General features: G+C 40.7%; 2 protein-coding genes across 4 annotated transcripts; both read left to right on the plus strand.

The window, feature by feature from the left end:
* The first annotated feature begins 3,373 nt into the window (after nucleotides 1-3,373).
* Nucleotides 3,374-4,567, plus strand: LOC112257610 (avidin-related protein 3-like). Of its 2 annotated transcripts, none has more exons than XM_042326690.1 (4): nucleotides 3,374-3,484; nucleotides 3,666-3,879; nucleotides 4,092-4,212; nucleotides 4,307-4,567. In XM_042326690.1, exons 1-4 carry the CDS (start codon nucleotides 3,419-3,421, stop codon nucleotides 4,323-4,325), a joined length of 420 nt encoding a protein of 139 aa, XP_042182624.1. In that variant the 5' UTR covers nucleotides 3,374-3,418; the 3' UTR covers nucleotides 4,326-4,567. The 2 variants fall into 2 exon arrangements, with proteins under 2 accessions (XP_042182624.1, XP_042182623.1); XM_042326689.1 differs by having other exon boundaries at nucleotides 4,326-4,567.
* An 8,120-nt stretch (nucleotides 4,568-12,687) lies between these two features.
* LOC112257609 (avidin-related protein 3-like) lies at nucleotides 12,688-13,947 on the plus strand. 2 transcript variants are annotated; one of them, XM_024431305.2, is made up of 4 exons: nucleotides 12,688-12,816; nucleotides 12,996-13,209; nucleotides 13,410-13,530; nucleotides 13,687-13,947. In XM_024431305.2, exons 1-4 carry the CDS (start codon nucleotides 12,751-12,753, stop codon nucleotides 13,703-13,705), a joined length of 420 nt encoding a protein of 139 aa, XP_024287073.1. In that variant the 5' UTR covers nucleotides 12,688-12,750; the 3' UTR covers nucleotides 13,706-13,947. The 2 variants fall into 2 exon arrangements, with proteins under 2 accessions (XP_024287073.1, XP_024287072.1); XM_024431304.2 differs by having other exon boundaries at nucleotides 13,706-13,947.
* Nucleotides 13,948-19,371: the final 5,424 nt, after the last annotated feature.

A 19,371-nucleotide genomic window follows, 5' to 3' on the forward strand; every position in this document is an offset into this window, starting at 1 on the left:
TATTGAGGGCATTTGGTCAACACAAACACTCCAACATAATCAATGAAAATCTTCTAAGGAAAAAACATACATCTTCTTCTCCAGATGAAACAGGAACACAATATGATTATCTTTAAACTACAACAAAAAGTCACGGGATTGTCACCGTCTTAGTGGTTCTTCCTGGATAGCTCCTCTCTCTCGGTGGCCATCTTCCAGAGATAGTTTCCCCCCCTTCTCTCTGCTGGTTCCATTCTCTCTCTTATAGGGGAAGGAGAGTATGTCATTAGTACCGTCAGCTGTGCTTAATTGCCTCTGGTTACCTTGTCTCCCATGCCTTGTTGGACTACTATCCATGAGCCCAGCCTGCCCTCTGGTGGTCCTTCCACATTAATGAATATAACGTCAGTTCGGTTGTCATCTGAGACATTCTCATCAATGATAAGATGACATAAACTCTAAAGTGGAAAGTCTACACATCAGAGTTATCGGATTCACATGGAATTGTTGTTCAATTTAAATCTTTGAATATGAAATTATTCGTGATGGGATGAAATGTGATTTTAGCTTCTAAAATTTGAGATTTGGGTTTTCATAAGGTTAGGGCTATGCTCAATCAGTGGCCCACCCCTGTGAAGGGACATAGGCTATAAAATGTTTCAAACACTCCCTCCTCTCCCTTCCTATATAAAGCCTTGACGACAATATAATCTCCTGTTCCGAGGATATGATGACGACGGTCCGATGTCAGAATGGTTCAGATAATAACTACAGAACGAAGCCAACATCAGCGTGAGCTTTGGATGCGAATGGTATGAACTTTGAACTCTTATTCACTACAGAAGTGATACATCCTAGCTGTTGAGTTAGCAACAGCAGCTGCAAAGGCAGGTTCGGAAGGAACTGACAGAGTATTCCGTCTACCACACAACGACGTTACTACAACGTATCCAAATTACAGAGATATTCTTCAAAGGACAAAGGACTCGGTTGGGCAACACGGCCTTCCATCTTCCACCAACCTACTGAAGTGCAGCTCAGAGTAAATATTTATTGCATTTTCCTTTTCTAAATGTGCGGTAATTTAGAATGCATAAGATACTGTATTTACGATAGCAAAGCTTCTCCCTGTGTCCCTCCGTCTTCCCGCTCTTTCACTCAAACCCAGCCCCTTTTTGTTTGTGTAACCAGCTGTCATATCTGTTCCGCCCGCCAGGGACGTTTTCCTTTATGACGTAATTTGTAATCAAGGTATGATTAATTATGTGTTTGTGTAATTCTGTGTGATTAGTTAGGTATTTAGCAAATAAATAATTAAACCCAATTTTGCATTGCTGATTCAACTTGCTAGCCAGGGAACGTGCAGATAACCAAGAATGTACAACTTTCAGATGAGACTGAATTAAGGTGAGGATTAATATTGACTGCTATTGATGTAAAATAAAACTAGGTCTTTAAGAGTTTATTCGGAAAATAGCAGCTCTATAAATATTATTTTGTGGTGCCCCGACTCTCTAGTTAATTACATTTACATGATTAGCTCAATCAGGTAATATTAATTACGGGAAAATTATTTTATAGAATAGAATGTCATATAATTTAATCCGGCATAGCCAAAGACAAGACACCTTCCTACTGCACAAAGCTCAATTGAAGGATAAGGTCAGAGGGGCGGGACCTCTGGCTTTCTCATCCAATGGGTTTTGAGAATGAGGAGAGGCGAGAGGACGCTAGGAGAATGCAATTGAGATTCTCTCATGGTGTTGATTGCATAAGGTGACTGGTAAAACTTTATTGCTTTCCCAATGTGCTTAATGCTCTACTCTGACTGACACATTTACCCATCAAGCCTTCAGTAGAATATAACATATTGGGGAGGGAGCCCGACGTTCAGACCCTAACAAAAAAACAACTAATATATATATTTATAGTATTAGTGGTACGTCAGTGGCACCCATTCATGTCATTATTTTCAGTGGATTAGATGACAATAACAAATCAGTGCCTTTATGGGTCGTATATGCAGCTTTATTAACAAATAAAAATCATTGAAGTTGACAAAGAAAATAGGAAAAGTACAGAATAACGTGCTGGGCAAATCAGTGAAAAACAACAAGAGTTCAGAGCCCAGGTTATTATGGGATCCCTCTGGTTTAGCCTAATCAATGGCCTTGCATGACCCTTAGATGCCAGGATCAATGGCTTTGATTTTTGGAGGAACACCTCTGTCATGAGTGTCGAACGCCCACACTGCTCAATGCTGCTGGAAGGAGAGCCCTCTGTGCTAAACTACCACATAAAAATAAACAAAAAGCTTAGTATTCCAGCTTCACACGATTCTGTAACTCCATCACTGACAGTAATGTGCTGTTCCTGAGAGGAACCTGACCGGCTCACACCCTCGCATGCAAGGACGGACGGGCGGACACACACACACACACACACACACACACACACACTTTCAGATGAGACTGAATTAAGGTGAGGATTCATTTTGACTGCTATTGATGTAAAATATTACTAGGTCTTTAAGAGCTTATTCGGAAGATAACAGCTCTATAAATATTATTTCGTTCCCGACTCTCTAGTTAATTACATTTACATGATTAGCTCAATCAGGTAATATTCATTATGGAGAAATTATTTTATAGAATAGCATGGAATAGCATGTCATATCACTTAATCTGGCATAGCCAAAGACACGACACCTTCCTACTGCTCAAAGCCAATTGAAGGATAAGGTCAGGGGGGCGGGACCTCTGGCTTTCTCATCCAATGGGTTTTGAGAATGAGGAGAGGCGAGAGGACGCTAGGAGTATGCAATTGAGATTCTCTCATGGTGTTGATTGCATAATGTGACTGGCAAATCTTTTTTGCTTTCACAATGTGCTTAATGCTCTACTCTGACTGACACATTTACCCATCAAGCCTTCAGTAGAATATAACCATAGGAGATTGTCTGGTATGGGGTTTATTAATGAAAAAGTGAAAATCCATTTATCATAATTTTGATATTTGATAACTTTTGGATTTTTCTGATTTAACTCACATAAAAAGTTTGGATGGAAACCTGGTTCATATTTGAGAATTGTCTAGACAGGGGTGTACATTTCATTGGCCAATCGGTTAACCTACACCCAATAAACTAGAATCTCTTGTGAGAGGGCTTGTGTTGATAAAGAAGAAACACCTGCTACAAATGTTCAAATTAGGGGTGCATTTCAATAGTCCTCTTTTCCTCTCCTTTCCTTAATCTGCATTGACTTGTAATTGCTGGAAAGAAGTGACAGCTAGACTATTGAGATCTACACCCTGTTCATCAATTAAGTCTTGTTAGAAAGGGCAGATGCTGATTGGTTTGGGGGAGTGTATAGTAACTTGGTAAATCAGTATAAGAAGGGAATGAGCTATTCAGAAAAGCAACTTGAAATAATCAAACATGATGAGTTTTGTTGCAAAGTATATCGGTGTCCATGCTGTGATTTTGGGACTGCTGCTACCTCAGGTAAAAATAGAATTAATCATTGGGCTCCACTATTACAATTTGAGCAGTGTAACAATACAGATCATGTAGTAAATAGAAATCTGAGGCTTGCTTTTACTTCCTGCTTTAGATATACTGTTTCATGAAGTGCATCTGCTGTTGACACAGTAGTGATGACCTTATTTTGCATGTGTTCTTCCAGGCAATCCCATGCAATGTGACGGGAGTGTGGCGAAATGAGCTGGGCTCTCTGCTTGATATTGAGGCGGTCGGTTCTGAGCTCCGAGGTCGTTATCAGAGTGCAGTGGAGACTGCTCCTGGAGTCACGGGTTCAGAACAACAGGCCAAGCTACTGGGTGTGACTAGTAATCGGGGTCTGCAAACCTCTGTGGCTTTCTCTGTGTTATGGGAGGCAGGTGTGTAAACCCTGGGATGTGTTCAGCAAGGTCTAATGTTGTGCAATGTTTAGATAAGTAATTGGTCTTAACTTCTTGCACCACTTCTCTCCAACCTTCCACAATGTGGCCCTCGATTCAATCTGAATTACCTTGACTGTAACAATGGATGTGTCTGGTCAAATGCCAATATTATGCAACTGCATCATCATATTGCCCCCCCCACCCCCCAGGTTCCTGTAGCTCTTGGGTTGGTCAGTGTTTCCAACTGCCTGATGGGAAGCGAGTGCTGAAGACCCTGTGGATGCTGCGCTCTGTGGCTTCATGCCCTGCAGACAACTGGAAGAGTACCAGGTAGCCTACAGCTCCTCACTACTTAGCGGGGGTGGTGGGGGGGTGTAATTCCTATTTGGATATTGAGCATATTTGTATTCCACTTATGTTTTAGACTTTCTTTTTATCATTAGGATGGGAGAGGATACGTTCGTCTTCATTTCCTGAAAGCAGAATGTACTGATCATCTGACAATGCTGCATTTGGTTTGCTGCCCTCTACTGAATTTTCTTTGAACTCTCTGTAGAAATAATCTGTTTTATAATCCCTGGCCTGCTCTTTCATCCATGCAATAAATGATGTAACTTGTTCAATTCATGAATACAAATGTGTTATTTAGCTTGTCTTGCCTGACATAAATAAAAGTTTAAACTCAGATGGGGATATGTTTGGTTTATTCTCCAACAAACGGTCTGTCAAATGAACATGGGTGGGATAAACTACTGTTTAGGACATTACAGAGCATTAGGTATCTATGCCAAGGTAATAAACCTATTGACCACTATTACATGCGCACCAATTTCCTGTACTGGTTAGTTGGGTAGTCTACTGGAGTTGTTCCATGTAAACATCCTGTTTAAAATGACTGGAAAAAGTTTGTATCCTAGTTTGTGTTCTTGGATGGGCTACTGTGGCATGTACACCTTATCCAGTTTTTTTTTGCAGGGTGTGCAGGCCCAGTACTGCAGATCATGGGTGCTGTGATTTCATGTGATGGTCAAACATCACTTCAGATAGTAGGCTCCCTGTGCAGGTCAATCCACGTATTTTGTTGATACTCTGTATTGGAATGTAGCTTAGTGTCTACCTTTAATTTAGAACTTTCTACTTATTGAAATTACAGGTAGGCCATCTGACATTTGTCAATTTATTAGGCTACATGTTGCACCTGTCAACTTGTTTCCCCAGAAGACGGAACAAGCGCTCACCAGAATATCTTGCATTAGTAATCACCAGTAAAGTTGCCTGTTTCGTTTAGGCACCGGGGAGAAAACAGATTGGTCTTGAGCAAAATGTCCATGTCATCTGTCTGACTGGTTAAGGAATTTCAAAATAACCTCGGTGCTGAAATATCTCCAGTTCCCAAGATGAATTAACATTTTACTGCCGGAAATGCATATTTCTGCAGGAGTAAAATGTGATATAGGCCTACAGTCTGTGTTCATATTTCAGTTACTATTCTATTTAGCCCACATGAACTTAAGAGGAATATTCTGTTTATTCAGGGTCACTCATTGCGGGAAATCAAAGGTGCGCGTTAACAGTTTATCCTGAACAAGTCCTTAAGCGGGACATGAGCTTTTAACCGGAATACTGTCGGCATGTAATCATGGTCAATGATTCCGGTCCCTACATACTGCATTGGATATCTCTATCCACAATAGTGGAGGTACACTATAAACCTCTAATTACATGGTGACGGGCATCTTCAGTCTTATGTAGTTTAACTACTTTAACTGAAATAAATTAGGTTTTTAAATACTATTAGGTTTGCAATAGATAAACCGACTGGATTATTTTGTCAGCATTTTGTACAATCAAGCAACTGATTTCAGGCACTTCTGTAACTTGTCGATGCAAATCTTTAATTTTATTCAATGTACTCAGTGACTGTGATACAACTAAACACGCAACTTTTGATAAAACATTTATTGACCCATTTGACTTTCCAGAAACGTCAGGTGTTCTCATGTAGAAGCACGCTCAGTTCTCACATCTTCGTGCTCACCTCGCAAAGAGCAGGAAGCCACTGAATGAGTTATGGTTTTGAGTACCATAGACTTTTGCTTAGGACCCAAGCGCATGTTGACCGTGTCCCATTTCTACAGCTGTAGAGTGATCCCACTGGAGAAATGATCAAGGCCTGTGACTCTCTCATTGTTTAAAATATACATCATCATAGCAGTGTTCTTAATAAGTGTTGCTTCCCTGCTGGATGCACTGTCAGCCCCTGCAACAGTAAATCTGAAGTAATATGCTCCTCTCACTGGTGCAGTGAATTTACCTGTATCAGAGAAGAGACAAAATCACCATACTTAATTCAACAATATGGGTTACTGTGCTATACTTTCATGTGTTGTAATAGAAAGTCCAGTGCCTCTGAAGCTCATTGTGGTGGCTCTACATACTAATCTATAGGTCCTTATGAATATATATGCTGTATAGATTATCCCACAGCAAGAAGATATGGCCTAATATTTTATAAAGAATTAAAACAATGCAATATATTTGCTGTATAAGAAACACTTAATTTATCTGTTATTTTACCAGGTAAGTTGACTGAGAACACATTCTCATTTGCAGCAATGACTGGGGGAATAATTACAGGGGAGAGGAGGGGGATGAATGATCCAACTGTAAACTGGGGATTATTAGGTGACTGTGATGGTTTGAGGGTCAGATTGTGAATTTAGCCAGGACACCCCTAATCTTACGATAAGTGCCATGGGATCTTTAATGACCTCAGAGAGTCAGGACACCCATTTAACAGAGGGCACCCTACACAGGGCAATGTCCCCAATCACTGCCCTGAGTCATTGGGACATTTTTTTAGACTAGAGGAAAGAGTGCCTCCTACTGGCCCTCCAACAACACTTCCAGCAGCATCTGGTCTCCCATCCAGGGACTGACCAGGACCAACCCTGCTTAGCTTCAGAAGCAAGCCAGCAGTGGTATGCAGGGTGGTATGCAGGGTGTTGAGCTGCTGGCATCAATGGGATGGGAATATACATATGAATGCAACAGGGTACCTGTGGATGTACTGTAAGCTTCTCCAATGTTTTCATCTACTCTCTTGTTGATCAGGTCATAATAGTAAATATCGTTGAGGAAGGGTCCAAAGTAGCCACCAATTCCTAAAGATGCAGAGAATGACACCTCTGGTGTGTCTGTGAGCACAATGTCATCAGAAGGTAAAAACTTTCTGGCACGACTAATTATCGATGGAGAGATTGTTACGCTACTGTAAAGTCAACAACTCAAAGCACTATATGTAATGATGTCTAATGTGTACACTTCGCCGTACATGAACTAGCTTTCTTAAGTTCGTCAACCTCTCCTCTAAGCTCCACCACCTCTGACTCCTGCTCTTGTAGCTGGATCTCAGTGTTGTTTGAGCTGGTAATAAGGGCCTCTAGTTCCCGGGCTTGACCTAAGGGAAAGATATCACACTACATCCCATGACAATATTACCAAATAACATCTGTGTAATAATGTATTGTTCTCTTTAGCAGTACCACAAACCTTTTTTTGTATGACAGAGGTAATTTTTGACTTAAATGTAAAATAGCAATTGCTATGGGGCAGAGAGAAAATGTTGAGATGTAAAGCTAATTTCTTGCTATTCTATTCATTTTGAAATGAGGCTGAGAGAAAATATTGCAGTTTTAAAGCTAATTTCCTGTAAATCTAAAAATGTTGCCATGGTTCTTGACGTGTTCATATTGGGGAGGGGCCCGACCTCCAGGGGACCCTAAAAAAATATAAATCATATATACACTGCTCAAAAAAGTAAAGGGAACACTTAAACACAAACTCCAACTCAATCACACTTCTGTGAAATCAAACTGTCCAGTAAGGAAGCAACACTGATTGACAATAAATTTCACAAGCTGTTGTGCAAATGGAATAGACAACAGGTGGAAATTATAGGCATTTAGCAAGACACCCCCAATAAAGGAATGGTTCTGCAGGTGGGGACCACAGACCACTTCTCAGTTCCTATGCTTCCTGGCTGATGTTTTGGACACTTTTGAATGCTGGCGGTGCTTTCAATCTAGTGGTAGAATGAGACGGAGTCTACAACCCACACAAGTGGCTCAGGTAGTGCAGCTCATCCAGGATGGCACATCAATGCGAGATGTGGCAAGAAGGTTTGCTGTGTCTGTCAGCGTAGTGTCCAGAGCATGGAGGCGCTACCAGGAGACAGGCCAGTACATCAGGAGACGTGGAGGAGGCCGTAGGAGGGCAACAAACCAGCAGCAGGACCGCTACCTCCGCCTTTGTGCAAGGAGGAGCAGGAGGAGCACTGCTGTGCATGTGTCTGCTCAAACGGTCAGAAACAGACTTCATGAGGGTGGTATGAGGGCCCGACGTCCACAGGTGGGGGTTGTGCTTACAGCCCAACACCGTGCAGGACGTTTGGCATTTGCCAGAGAACACCAAGATTGGCAAATTCGCCACTGGCGCCATGTGCTCTTCACAGATGAAAGCAGGTTCACACTGAGCACATGTGACAGACGTGACAGTCTGGAGACGCCATAGAGAACGTTCTGCTGCCTGCAACATCCTCCAGCATGACCAGTTTGGCGGTGGGTCAGTCATGGTGTGGGGCACAGCCCTCCATGTGCTCACCAGAGGTAGCCTGACTGCCATTAGGTACTGAGATTAAATCCTCAGACCCCTTGTGAGACCAGATGCTGGTGCAGTTGGCCCTGCGTTCCTACTAATGCAAGACAATGCTAGACCTCATGTGGCTGGAGTGTGTCAGCAGTTCCTGCAAGAGGAAGGCATTGATGCTATGGACTGTCCCACCTGTTCCCCAGACCTGAATCAAATTGAGCACATCTGGGACATCATGTCTCGCTCCATCCACCAACGCCACGTTGCACCACAGACTATCCAGGAGTTGGCGGATGCTTTAGTCCAGGTCTGGGAGGAGATCCCTCAGGAGACCCTCCGCCATCTCATCAGGAGCATGCCCAGGCGTTGTAGGGAGGTCATACAGGCACGTGGAGGCCACACACACTACTGAGCCTCATTTTGACTTGTTTTAAGGACATTACATCAAAGTTGGATCAGCCTGTAGTGTGGTTTTCCACTTTAATTTTGAGTGTGACTCCAAATCCAGACCTCCATGGGTTGATAAATTTGATTTCCATTGATAATTTTTGTGTGATTTTGTTGTCAGCACATTCAACTATGTAAAGAAATGTTTAATAAGAATATTTCTTTCATTCAGATCTAGGATTTGTTATTTTAGTGTTCCCTTTATTTCTTTGAGCAGTGTATATATTTATAGTATTAGTGAAACGTCAGTGGCACCCATTCAATGTCATTATTTTCAGCGGATTAGATTACAATACCAAATCTGTGCCTATATGGTTTGTATATGCAGCTTTAACAAATAAAAATCATTGAAGTTGACAAAGAAAATAGGAAAAGTACAGAATAATGTGCCTGGTGTGGTAGCAGAATCCTTTAGGTAACATTGATAAATAAGATGTTTTGTTATTTTTTCATAAGTATGCTTATGTGGCAAAAGTTCATTGGGCCCAGAGAGGGGAGAGGTCGGGTTAGTCTTATCTGTGAATGTGTCTGTCACTTTTCCTAAACCATGTGAAGGGATGGTGTGATTAATGGGGAACCAGTTAGGTGGCTCCACAAAGTCTGTGTGCCAGTCACTCTTCTCTCTGTAAGCTTGTCCAGGAGGGGTCGTATTTTTTATGGGAGTATCTAGAAATTGACAATTGATATATGCCATTGGAAGAGGTAATGTTTTGGTTCTAACTGGTACCAAGAACGAGATAGGAACTTCGGTTTAGGAGACCAAACTGAAGGATAATTTATAGCTAATGCTGTCTGTCTATAGGATTCTCCTTTTTTCAAGTAAAAGGTTTGTGTAATGTTCCTAAGATCTGTTATTTGTCATGTGAGTTTAGATGGGTGTGTCTTTGCTATAAAGGATCTCAGTTGCCATTATGTTGACACTCTCAGAGAATTTTAATGAATTGATCTGAGAGTCACGGGGCTATGGTGAAGCTCATATAATTAAAGATGGGACTTTATGATAACTCTGACTTGTGTGCGGTTTGCTCTCTCATGATTTGGTAATACAGGAAATTTACACAACACTGGCAAATCATTGAAAAACAAGAGTTCAGAGTCCAGGTTATGATAGGATCCCTCTGGTTTAGCCTAATCAATGGCCTTGTATGACCCTTAGATGCCAGGATCAATGGCTTTGATTACTGGAGGAACACCTCTGTCATGAGTGTCGAACACCCACACTGCTCAATGCTGCTTGATGGAGAGCCCTCCGTGCCTGGTTACCAAGCTGCTCTGACAACTGTGGAGCTCCAGGAAAACATTTCCCGCAAAATTAGAGTGGAAATTTGAAGTTTATGAAACAGAGTATCATAATATAAATGTTAACATATTAACAAATATAACATATGTTATATTACTGGGATATGAGAAAATGTATAATGAGTAATGGTGGTGTAGGCCTATATGCTGTAAACATGGATAGACACAGAATGTCTGATATTTAAAATGAACTAAGCTGCATTATGAATATTTTGAAGATCTACTTTGAATATCAAAGACAATGTAAATAAACTACCACATAATAATATACAAAAAGCTCATTTTTCCAGCTTCACACGATTCTGTAAATCCATCACTGTTTATAATGCTGTTTCTGTCTGTCTGACAGAAACCTGTCACCCTCCCTCCCTCCTACCTCCCCCCAAACACCTAAAGCATTAAAGTTCGATCATCATAATAAAATAATTTACCCCATGTGAGGCCAGTCGAGTGTGTTTCACTCATTAATATATATTGTTTTTTAAGACCATAAAACCATAGTGTGTAATTTCCGTCAGTTAAATTAAGACAGGATATTGAATGTTAGTGTAAATGTCCAATTTACAACCCATCAAGCCCAAAAGAACCACCATCTATTTCAAAAGTCACAGTTTTTGAGGTGGGGTAGAATATGCCAAGTCATGGGAAAATCTAAATAGCGTACTCCTTCCTACTGCTCAAAGCTCATTGGAGGAAAAGGTCAAAGGGACGGGACCTCTGGATTTCTCATCCAATGGGTTTTGAGATAGATGGAGGTCATAATTGGAGTATGCAATTGAGATTCTCTCATGGTGTTGATTACATAAGGTGACTGGCAAGTCTTGATTGCTTTCACAATGTGCTCACTGCTCTACTCTGACTGACACATTTACCCCTCAAGCCTATAGTAGAATATAACCCAACGGAGAGTGTCTGGTATGGGGTTTATTAATGAAAAAGTGAAAATCCATTTTGAAAAATGTTGATATTGGATAAGCTGTCCGAAAATAGTTACCCACATCACCACACGATTAACCTCATGCTACTGGTGAGGTGATGCGACCAAGGAATGTATCTGAGTTGGTACATTTACCTGTGAATCAAAATTGCGTAGCTGTAGTGGCCTACCAATTTCAAAGACAAATTTCAGAATGATATATCTATGCGAGAAAGATATACAAACGTAATGTTAGTCCAGTCACATGGTTCTTTACAGTTTAATTAATGTTTGTTATAGGTTGTTAACAATTATGGTTTCCAGCTCTCATGGAGTGATGGAGTAACCTTGTTCAAGTCCAATAAAATAGCACCCTCTATTGATCAACATAACACATCGTTTTCTGCATCGATTGAATTGATGATGCTTATCAAATATATGCCCAGGATGATATAATGCTGAATTTATCATCGTCCATAGCTAGATTTCCATACAAATAGCGACAGATTATCATGCGAATATTCTAAAAATGTGCATTTTCACACCAGAGACGTGTTTCCATCAAATGTACTTGTTGCGGATAACTTTTGTGGTTAAATTCCCATGTACTGAATAAAAAATACAAGTTAAATGGGTTTCCGTTGCATTTTCAACTCTACTGATGGTTTTGTCACAAAAAAATGTTGCGTTACGTAGCCAATGTGCCCATTCTGGTATTGGCAGGTGCGCTCTAGCCAAAACGATGACATTATAGGACAAAAGAGCGATGTTATTTTTATTTGTCAAATGTTAGTCAATCATTATTATTACCAGAATAAGACCCTCGATACTTATTGGAAAGGAGCGTCAAGCATATACCGTGCACTTTCACCACCCTGTGAAATTCATCATGTATTTCATTTGTAGCCTAATAAAGTGCATGCTTCCCCGACAAGTAGTAGTGGGAGGACCACACACCATATCATTGCGTGACTCCCAAGTTTACTTCGATATGATGGTTATTTTATGAATATTTTCGCATAAAGTCGTCTCCACCAACATTGCTCGCATAGTTAATTTTACCGGCACAAAATATCCACCATGTCTAGGTTATTTTGTTTCGTGGACATTTAGTTTACCGACAAAATGTTTATTTCCATCAGGCCTATTATGACATTTTCTATCCGACGTACCTTACTCACATAAAACGTTTGGATGGAAACCTGGTTCATGTTTGAGAATTGTCGAGACGGTTGTACATTTCATTGGCCAATCGGTTAACCTACAGCCAATAAATTAGAAACTCTTGTGAGAGGACTTGTGTTGATAGAGAAGAAACACCTGCAAATGTTCAAATTAGGGGTTAATTTCAATAGTCTTCTTTTCCTCAATCTGCATTGACTTTTAACTGCTGGTAAGAAGTGACAGCTAGACTATTGAGATCTACACCCTGTTCATCAATTAAGTCTTGTTAGAAAGGGCAGGTGCTGATTGGTTTGGGGGAGTGTGTAGTAACTTGGTAAATCAGTATAAGAAGGGAATGAGCTGTTCAGCAAAGCAACTTGAAATAATCGAACATGATGAGTTTTGTTGCAAAGTATATCACTGTCCATGCTGTGATTTTGGGACTGCTGCTACCTCAGGTAAAAATACAATTAATCAGTGGGCTCCACTATTACAATTTGAGCAGTGTAACAATACAGATCACATAGTAGATAAAAATCAGAGACTTGCTCTGACTTCCTGTTTTAGATACATTTCATGACAGTATATCTGCTGTTATTGACATAGTAGTGACCATATTTTGCATGTGTTCTTCCAGGCAATCCCATGCAATGTGACAGGAGTGTGGCGAAATGAGCTGGGCTCTGTGCTTGATATTGAGGTGGTCGGTTCTGAGCTCCGAGGCCGTTATCAGAGTGCAGTGGAGACTGCTCCAGGAGTCACGGGACCAAAACAACAGGCCAAGCTACTGGGTGTGACTGGTAATCGGGGTCTGCAAACCTCTGTGGCTTTCTCTGTGTTATGGGAGGCAGGTGTGTAAACCTTGATGTGTTCAGCAAGGTCTAATGTTGTGCAATATTTAGATAAGAAATGTATCTTAACCTTCCACAATGTGGCCCTTGTTTCAATCTGAATTACCTTGACTGTAACAATGGATGTGACTGGTCAAATTCCAATGTTATGGAACTGCATCACATTGTCTGCCCCCCCCACCACCACCTACCTCCCCCAGGTTCCTGTAGCTCTTGGGTTGGTCAGTGTTTCCAACTGCCTGATGGGATGCGAGTGCTGAAGACCCTGTGGATGCTGCGCTCTGTGGCTTCATGCCCTGCAGACAACTGGAAGAGTACCAGGTAGCCTACAGCTCCTCACTACTTAGCATGGGGGGGGGGGGTTACTGTAGAACACAATTACCCTTCACTAAAAGCCTACTGACATGAGAGCTACAGAGGTATACTCAATGTTTTTAGTGCTAATTCCTATAGATATTGAGCATATTTGTTTTTCAGACATTCTTTTTATCATTAGGATGGGAGAGGATACGTTCGTCTTCATTTCCTGAAAGCAGAATGTACTGATCATCTGACAATGCTGCATTTGGTTTGCTGCCCTCTACTGAATTTTCTTTGAACTCTCTGTAGAAATAATCTGTTTTATAATCCCTGGCCTGCTCTTTCATCCATGCAATAAATGATGTAACTTGTTCAATTCATGAATACAAATGTGTTATTTAGCTTGTCTTGCCTGACATAAATAAAAGTTTAAACTCAGATGGGGATATGTTTGGTTTATTCTCCAACAAACGGTCTGTCAAATGAACATGGGTGGGATAAACTACTGTTTAGGACATTACAGAGCATTAGGTATCTATGCCAAGGTAATAAACCTATTGACCACTATTACATGCGCACCAATTTCCTGTACTGGTTAGTTGGGTAGTCTACTGGAGTTGTTCCATGTAAACATCCTGTTTAAAATGACTGGAAAAAGTTTGTATCCTAGTTTGTGTTCTTGGACGGGCTACTGTGGCATGTACACCTTATCCAGTTTTTTTTTGCAGGGTGTGCAGGCCCAGTATTACATATCATGGGTGCTGTGTGATTTCATGTGCTGGTCAAACAAATCACTTCAAAAAGTAAGATCTCTGTGCAGATCAATCCACTTTTGTTGATACTCTGTATTGGACTGTAGCTTAGTGGCTACCTTAACCCCTAATTTAGAGAACTTTCTACTTATTGAAGTTTCAGGTAGGCCATATTTTGTACATTTGTCAATTCATAATTAGGCCTACATGTAGCTTGTCAACTTGTTGCCCCAGAAGATGGAATGACTTGCTCACCAGAATTTTGTGCATTGATAATACATTAATCACCAGTAAAGTTGCCTGTTTCCTTTAGGCACCGGGAAGAACACAACACAAACAGTGGAATGATATGTCTTGCACAAAATGTCACTCATCTGACTAAGTGAAGTAACATGACTTTGGTGGGTATTTTGTTTGCGTTACTGTCTGCATAAGTGTCAACACATTACACATGCATTTTCTTTGCTTGTTGGGGTTCGTTCCTTGTCAGTCATTTGTGATGTTAGCATTCTGACCATATCTAAGTAAATCAAAAACCTTGAATGCAATTGCAGACAGGTTGACAACAGGAAAAAAGCATGCATGTTTGAGTAAAATGGATGGTTTTATAGAACCACCTCGAAAACAAAAGTATTGATCGCTGCATTACTTCCCAATATATAAAGGATGATTAAGCAATGAGACTCGAAGATGTGGTATATGGCCAATAAACCCCGGCTAAGAGCTGTTCTTATGCACTACACAACGCGCCTGGACACATACCACCATCCCTGAGGTGCCTTATTACTATTATACACCGGTTACCAACGTAATAAATGTTTTGTCATACCTGTGGAAAACGGTCTGATTTACCATGGCTGTCAGCCAATCAGCATTCATTGCATGAACCATCCTGTTTATGATACACAACATCCTTGGTCTGAGTTTTTTTTATTGAGCAACTGGATGACAGGTGTTGGTCTCTATGGAGAGTGGTGTGATCGGCATCTGTTGAATTTTGATGGCTTTGATTGAAAGCCAAATGCTTGCTGTACAGTACTAGCTAAGCAAAACATATCCTGAAGACCTGATGGGGACTTCTGTCTCAATCCAGTCCTCTCTATATAGAGTTCATATGCCCAGTTAAATAAATGCAGCCTCATGGTGTTCTTTAAGTAACCTACACTCAGAAAGCTGTACAATCTGTTCAGTCCAATGACAGCGGCCCAGTTACTTGTAAAATGAAGCGGAAGGATGGGCCCGGGGATATGTTACCACCATTCATAGCCCCAATTCATAAATGGGGCTATGAATGCAAGGCCTGACAGTCCATGTGATCAACAGGATACAATAGATTTACACATATTTGGCTGTATTATGTTTGTTTGCAAATGCTCAAAATGAGAGCGTTATAAATAATATATCATAAACAGGCCTACCCATAATTTTGATTATTTCAAGGTAAAACAGGTGTTGGAAGATAGTTGTACTAGACTCATGAGCAGTGCCGACACGTCATTCACGGTAGGTGGGGCTCCAAGAAATATATACACAGTTGAAGTCGGAAGTTTACATACACCTTAGCCAAATACATTTAAACTCAGGATTTCACAATTCCTGACATTTAATCCTAGTAAAAATCCACTGTTTTAGGCCACTTAGGATCACCACCTTATTTTTACAATGTGAAATGTCAGAATAACAGAGATAATTATTCATTTATTATACACTCAATTAGTATTTGGTAGCATTGCCTTTAAATTGTTTGACTTGGGTCAAACGTTTTGGGTAGACTTCCACAAGCTTCCCACAATAAGTTGGGTGAATTGTGGCCCACTCCTCCTGACAGAGCTGGTGTAACTGAATCAGGTTTGTAGGCCTCCTTGCTCGCACACGCTTTTTCAGTTCTACCCACACATTTTCTATGGTATGGAGGTCAGGGCTTTGTGATAGCCACTCCAATAACTTTACTTTGTGGTCCTTAAGCTATTTTGCCCCAATTTTTGAAAGTATGCTTGGGGTCATTGTCATCTGCTTGTAATGGCTATATGCTGTCTTCATATACATGTACCACCTAATAGGATTTTGTTTTACTTTGTGTATGTGTGAGTTAAGTTTTGTTTTGTCATCTAAATTGGCCATCACATTCAACAGTACAATGAATGTCATTGTTAGTATTGCTTTTTTATTTGATTTTTTATTGTAAAATAATAAACATATTATTTATAAAAAGAACACCCGTTTGCGACCAAGCTTTAACTTCCTGACTGATGTCTTGAGATGTTGCTTCAATATATTCACATGATTTTCTGTCTTCATGATGCCATCTATTTTGTGAAGTGCACCAGTCCCTCCTGCAGCAAAGCACGCCCACAACATTATGCTCCCACCCCCGTGCTTCACAGTTGGGATGGTGTTCTTCGGGTTGCAAGCCTCCGCCTTTTTCCTCCAAAAATAACAATGGTCATTATGGCCAAACAGTTACAATTTTGTTTCCTCAGACCAGAGGACATTTCTCCAAAAAGTACAATCTTTGTCCCCATGTGCAGTTGCAAACCATAGTCTGGCATTTTATTGCAGTTTTTGAGCCGTGGCTTCTTCCTTGCTGAGCGGCTTTTCAGGTTATGTCGAAATAGGGCTCGTTTTAATGTGGATATTGATTCTTTTGTACCTGTTTCCTCCAGCATCTTCACAAGGTCCTTTGCTGTTGTTGTGGGATTGATTTGCACTTTTCTCACCAAAGTATGTTCATCTCTAGGAGACAGAATGCATCTCCTTCCTGAGCGGTATGACGGCTGCGTGGTCCCATGGTGTTTAAACTTGCAAACTATTGTTTGTACAGATGAACTTGGTACCTTCAGGCATTTGGAAATTGCTCCCATGGATGAACCAGACTTGTGGAGGTCTAAAAATAACATTTACTAATTTCTTTTGATTTTCCCATTATGTCAAGCAAAGAGGCACTGAGTTTGAAGGTAGGCCTTGAAATACATCCACATGTACACCTCTAATTGACTCAAATGATGTCAATTAGCCTATCAGAAGCTTCTAAAGTCATGACATCATTTTCTGGAATTTTCCAAGCTGTTTAAAGGCACAGTCAACTTAGTGAATGTCAACTTCTGACCCGATGGAATTGCGATACAGTGAATTATAACTTTGATGGTTGAGCATTCCTACAGCATTTCCCTCCAGAAACTGTGAGAAAGATGTCCGGCTGCAGGGACCGTGCGAGGGGATTTATAATAACGTTACTATCTGTACTTACTGGTGGCACAGACGCTGTTTCATCCTTTCCTACACTGAAATTACCCTTGCCTAACGATTGCGTCTGAAGCTGGGCTTGCAGCAGAGCTATCCTCGCGGTAAGGCGGTCGTTTTCCTGTATATTATGAGTACAGGGACTGCAATTAGAAGGCATCATGTTAATGTTACTACTTAGATTCGGCTGTTGGAGGTCCTGACGAACCTCGTCCAGATAAAGCGTCCGAAGTGATAAAGTTTAATGAAAAAAAGTTGAGTGAGGGAAAAAAACAAAATATAAACGGTAATTAAAAAGTAAAAACCGTAAAGTTGTCAGGTAGCAAAGTAAGGTTGGCAACAAAAAGCACAGCAACACGTAAAAAAGTCTGCAAGTTGTGACCGGAAATGGCGTCACGACAAATGTCTGCTCTACCCAAAATTACAACCAACTAATTGCAGCATTACCACAAAAATGGAAGAGACTACCGTGTTCATTGGTACTTTCAATGCTGCAGACATTTTTTGGCATCCTTCCCCAGACATAATCCTGTTTTGGGGCTTTACGAACAATTCCTTTGACCTCGTGGCTTGGTTTTTTGCTCTGACATGCACTATCAACTGTGGGACCTGATATAGACAGGTGTGTGCCTTTCCAAATCATGTCCAATCATTTGAATCTATCACAGGTGGACTCCAATAAAGTTGTCGAAACATCTCAAGGATGATCGATGGAAACAAGATGCACCTGAGCTCAATTGAGTCTCATAGCAAAGTGTCTGAATTCTTATGTAAATGTGATTGTGTGCTGATTGCTGAGGATTTTTTTTTATTTACTCCATTTTAGAATAAGGCTGTAACGTAACAAAATGTGGAAAAAGTTAAGGGGTCTGAATACTTTCCGAAGGCACTGTATATACATATATATTTTTCTGTATTGAATGTTATTTTGTAATTGATACGTGTCACATACCAGTTTGCAAACAATGTAAAAAAGATAATTGAGTTAATAAAGCCGCATACAAACTCTTTTTTTTGCTTTCTTGATTAAGGCAGCTCCACAATACAGGTGTTTCTGCCTAGCTCAGTGCTTTCTGTGGTGTTGGTGCAGCCAACATAAAATACGGAGCATAGAAGTTGGTAATGTTCTCTAGTTCCGCCGTGATTGGCTCAGTGTTCTGTCACTCATGGGGACACTATGTCACCACAAAATCTATGGGAGAGCTCGAAAATTCAAGCCCCTTGGGTGCTGCCATAGATTTACATTAGAAGTGCCCATCCAAGAAGGCTCAAGGTCATTGGCCACAGATAAAATGATGGTTATATCTACGGTAGCTTTGATTGTGCTGATCATGTCAACATTATACTTTCAAGATCTTAGCTAGCAAGCTAGTCAAGCAGTCATCGGCATGCATCAAGTTGACAATCTACTGGCAAATCCTTTTCAATCCTTGTCATATGAAGAAAAAGATACAACGTATAGATAGATACAACGTATCGGTGCTAATCGGCCATTTGACATAAGTATTACACAACAAGTTGGAAATCGCAAATTCAACAATGAGTGGGTTGAAAGTGAATCAGTGTCTAACTGCAAGCATTGCAAAGCAATCACTAGCTTGCTATTCAGTGGATTGGGTGTGCAGTCCAATCTGGGTTTAAGGGTCTCTTTTCCAAGTTTAAAAGGATAAACATTCAACACCATGGGCCAGAAAAGGTTGAATACATTGGCCATGCTGTCAATCCAGTATGACTTCTGCAGCGTTCAAAACAACTGGAAACTTGGAACTGGGAAATCTCAGACTTCATTGAGTTCAAGACAACTGGGAACTTTGAAAAAACTAGCTCTGACTTGGAAAATATGTTTTGAATGGTCATCCAACTCAGAATT

Source organism: Oncorhynchus tshawytscha, linkage group LG09 (genome assembly GCF_018296145.1).
Source record: "Oncorhynchus tshawytscha isolate Ot180627B linkage group LG09, Otsh_v2.0, whole genome shotgun sequence".
NCBI classification, from domain to species: domain Eukaryota; kingdom Metazoa; phylum Chordata; class Actinopteri; order Salmoniformes; family Salmonidae; genus Oncorhynchus; species Oncorhynchus tshawytscha.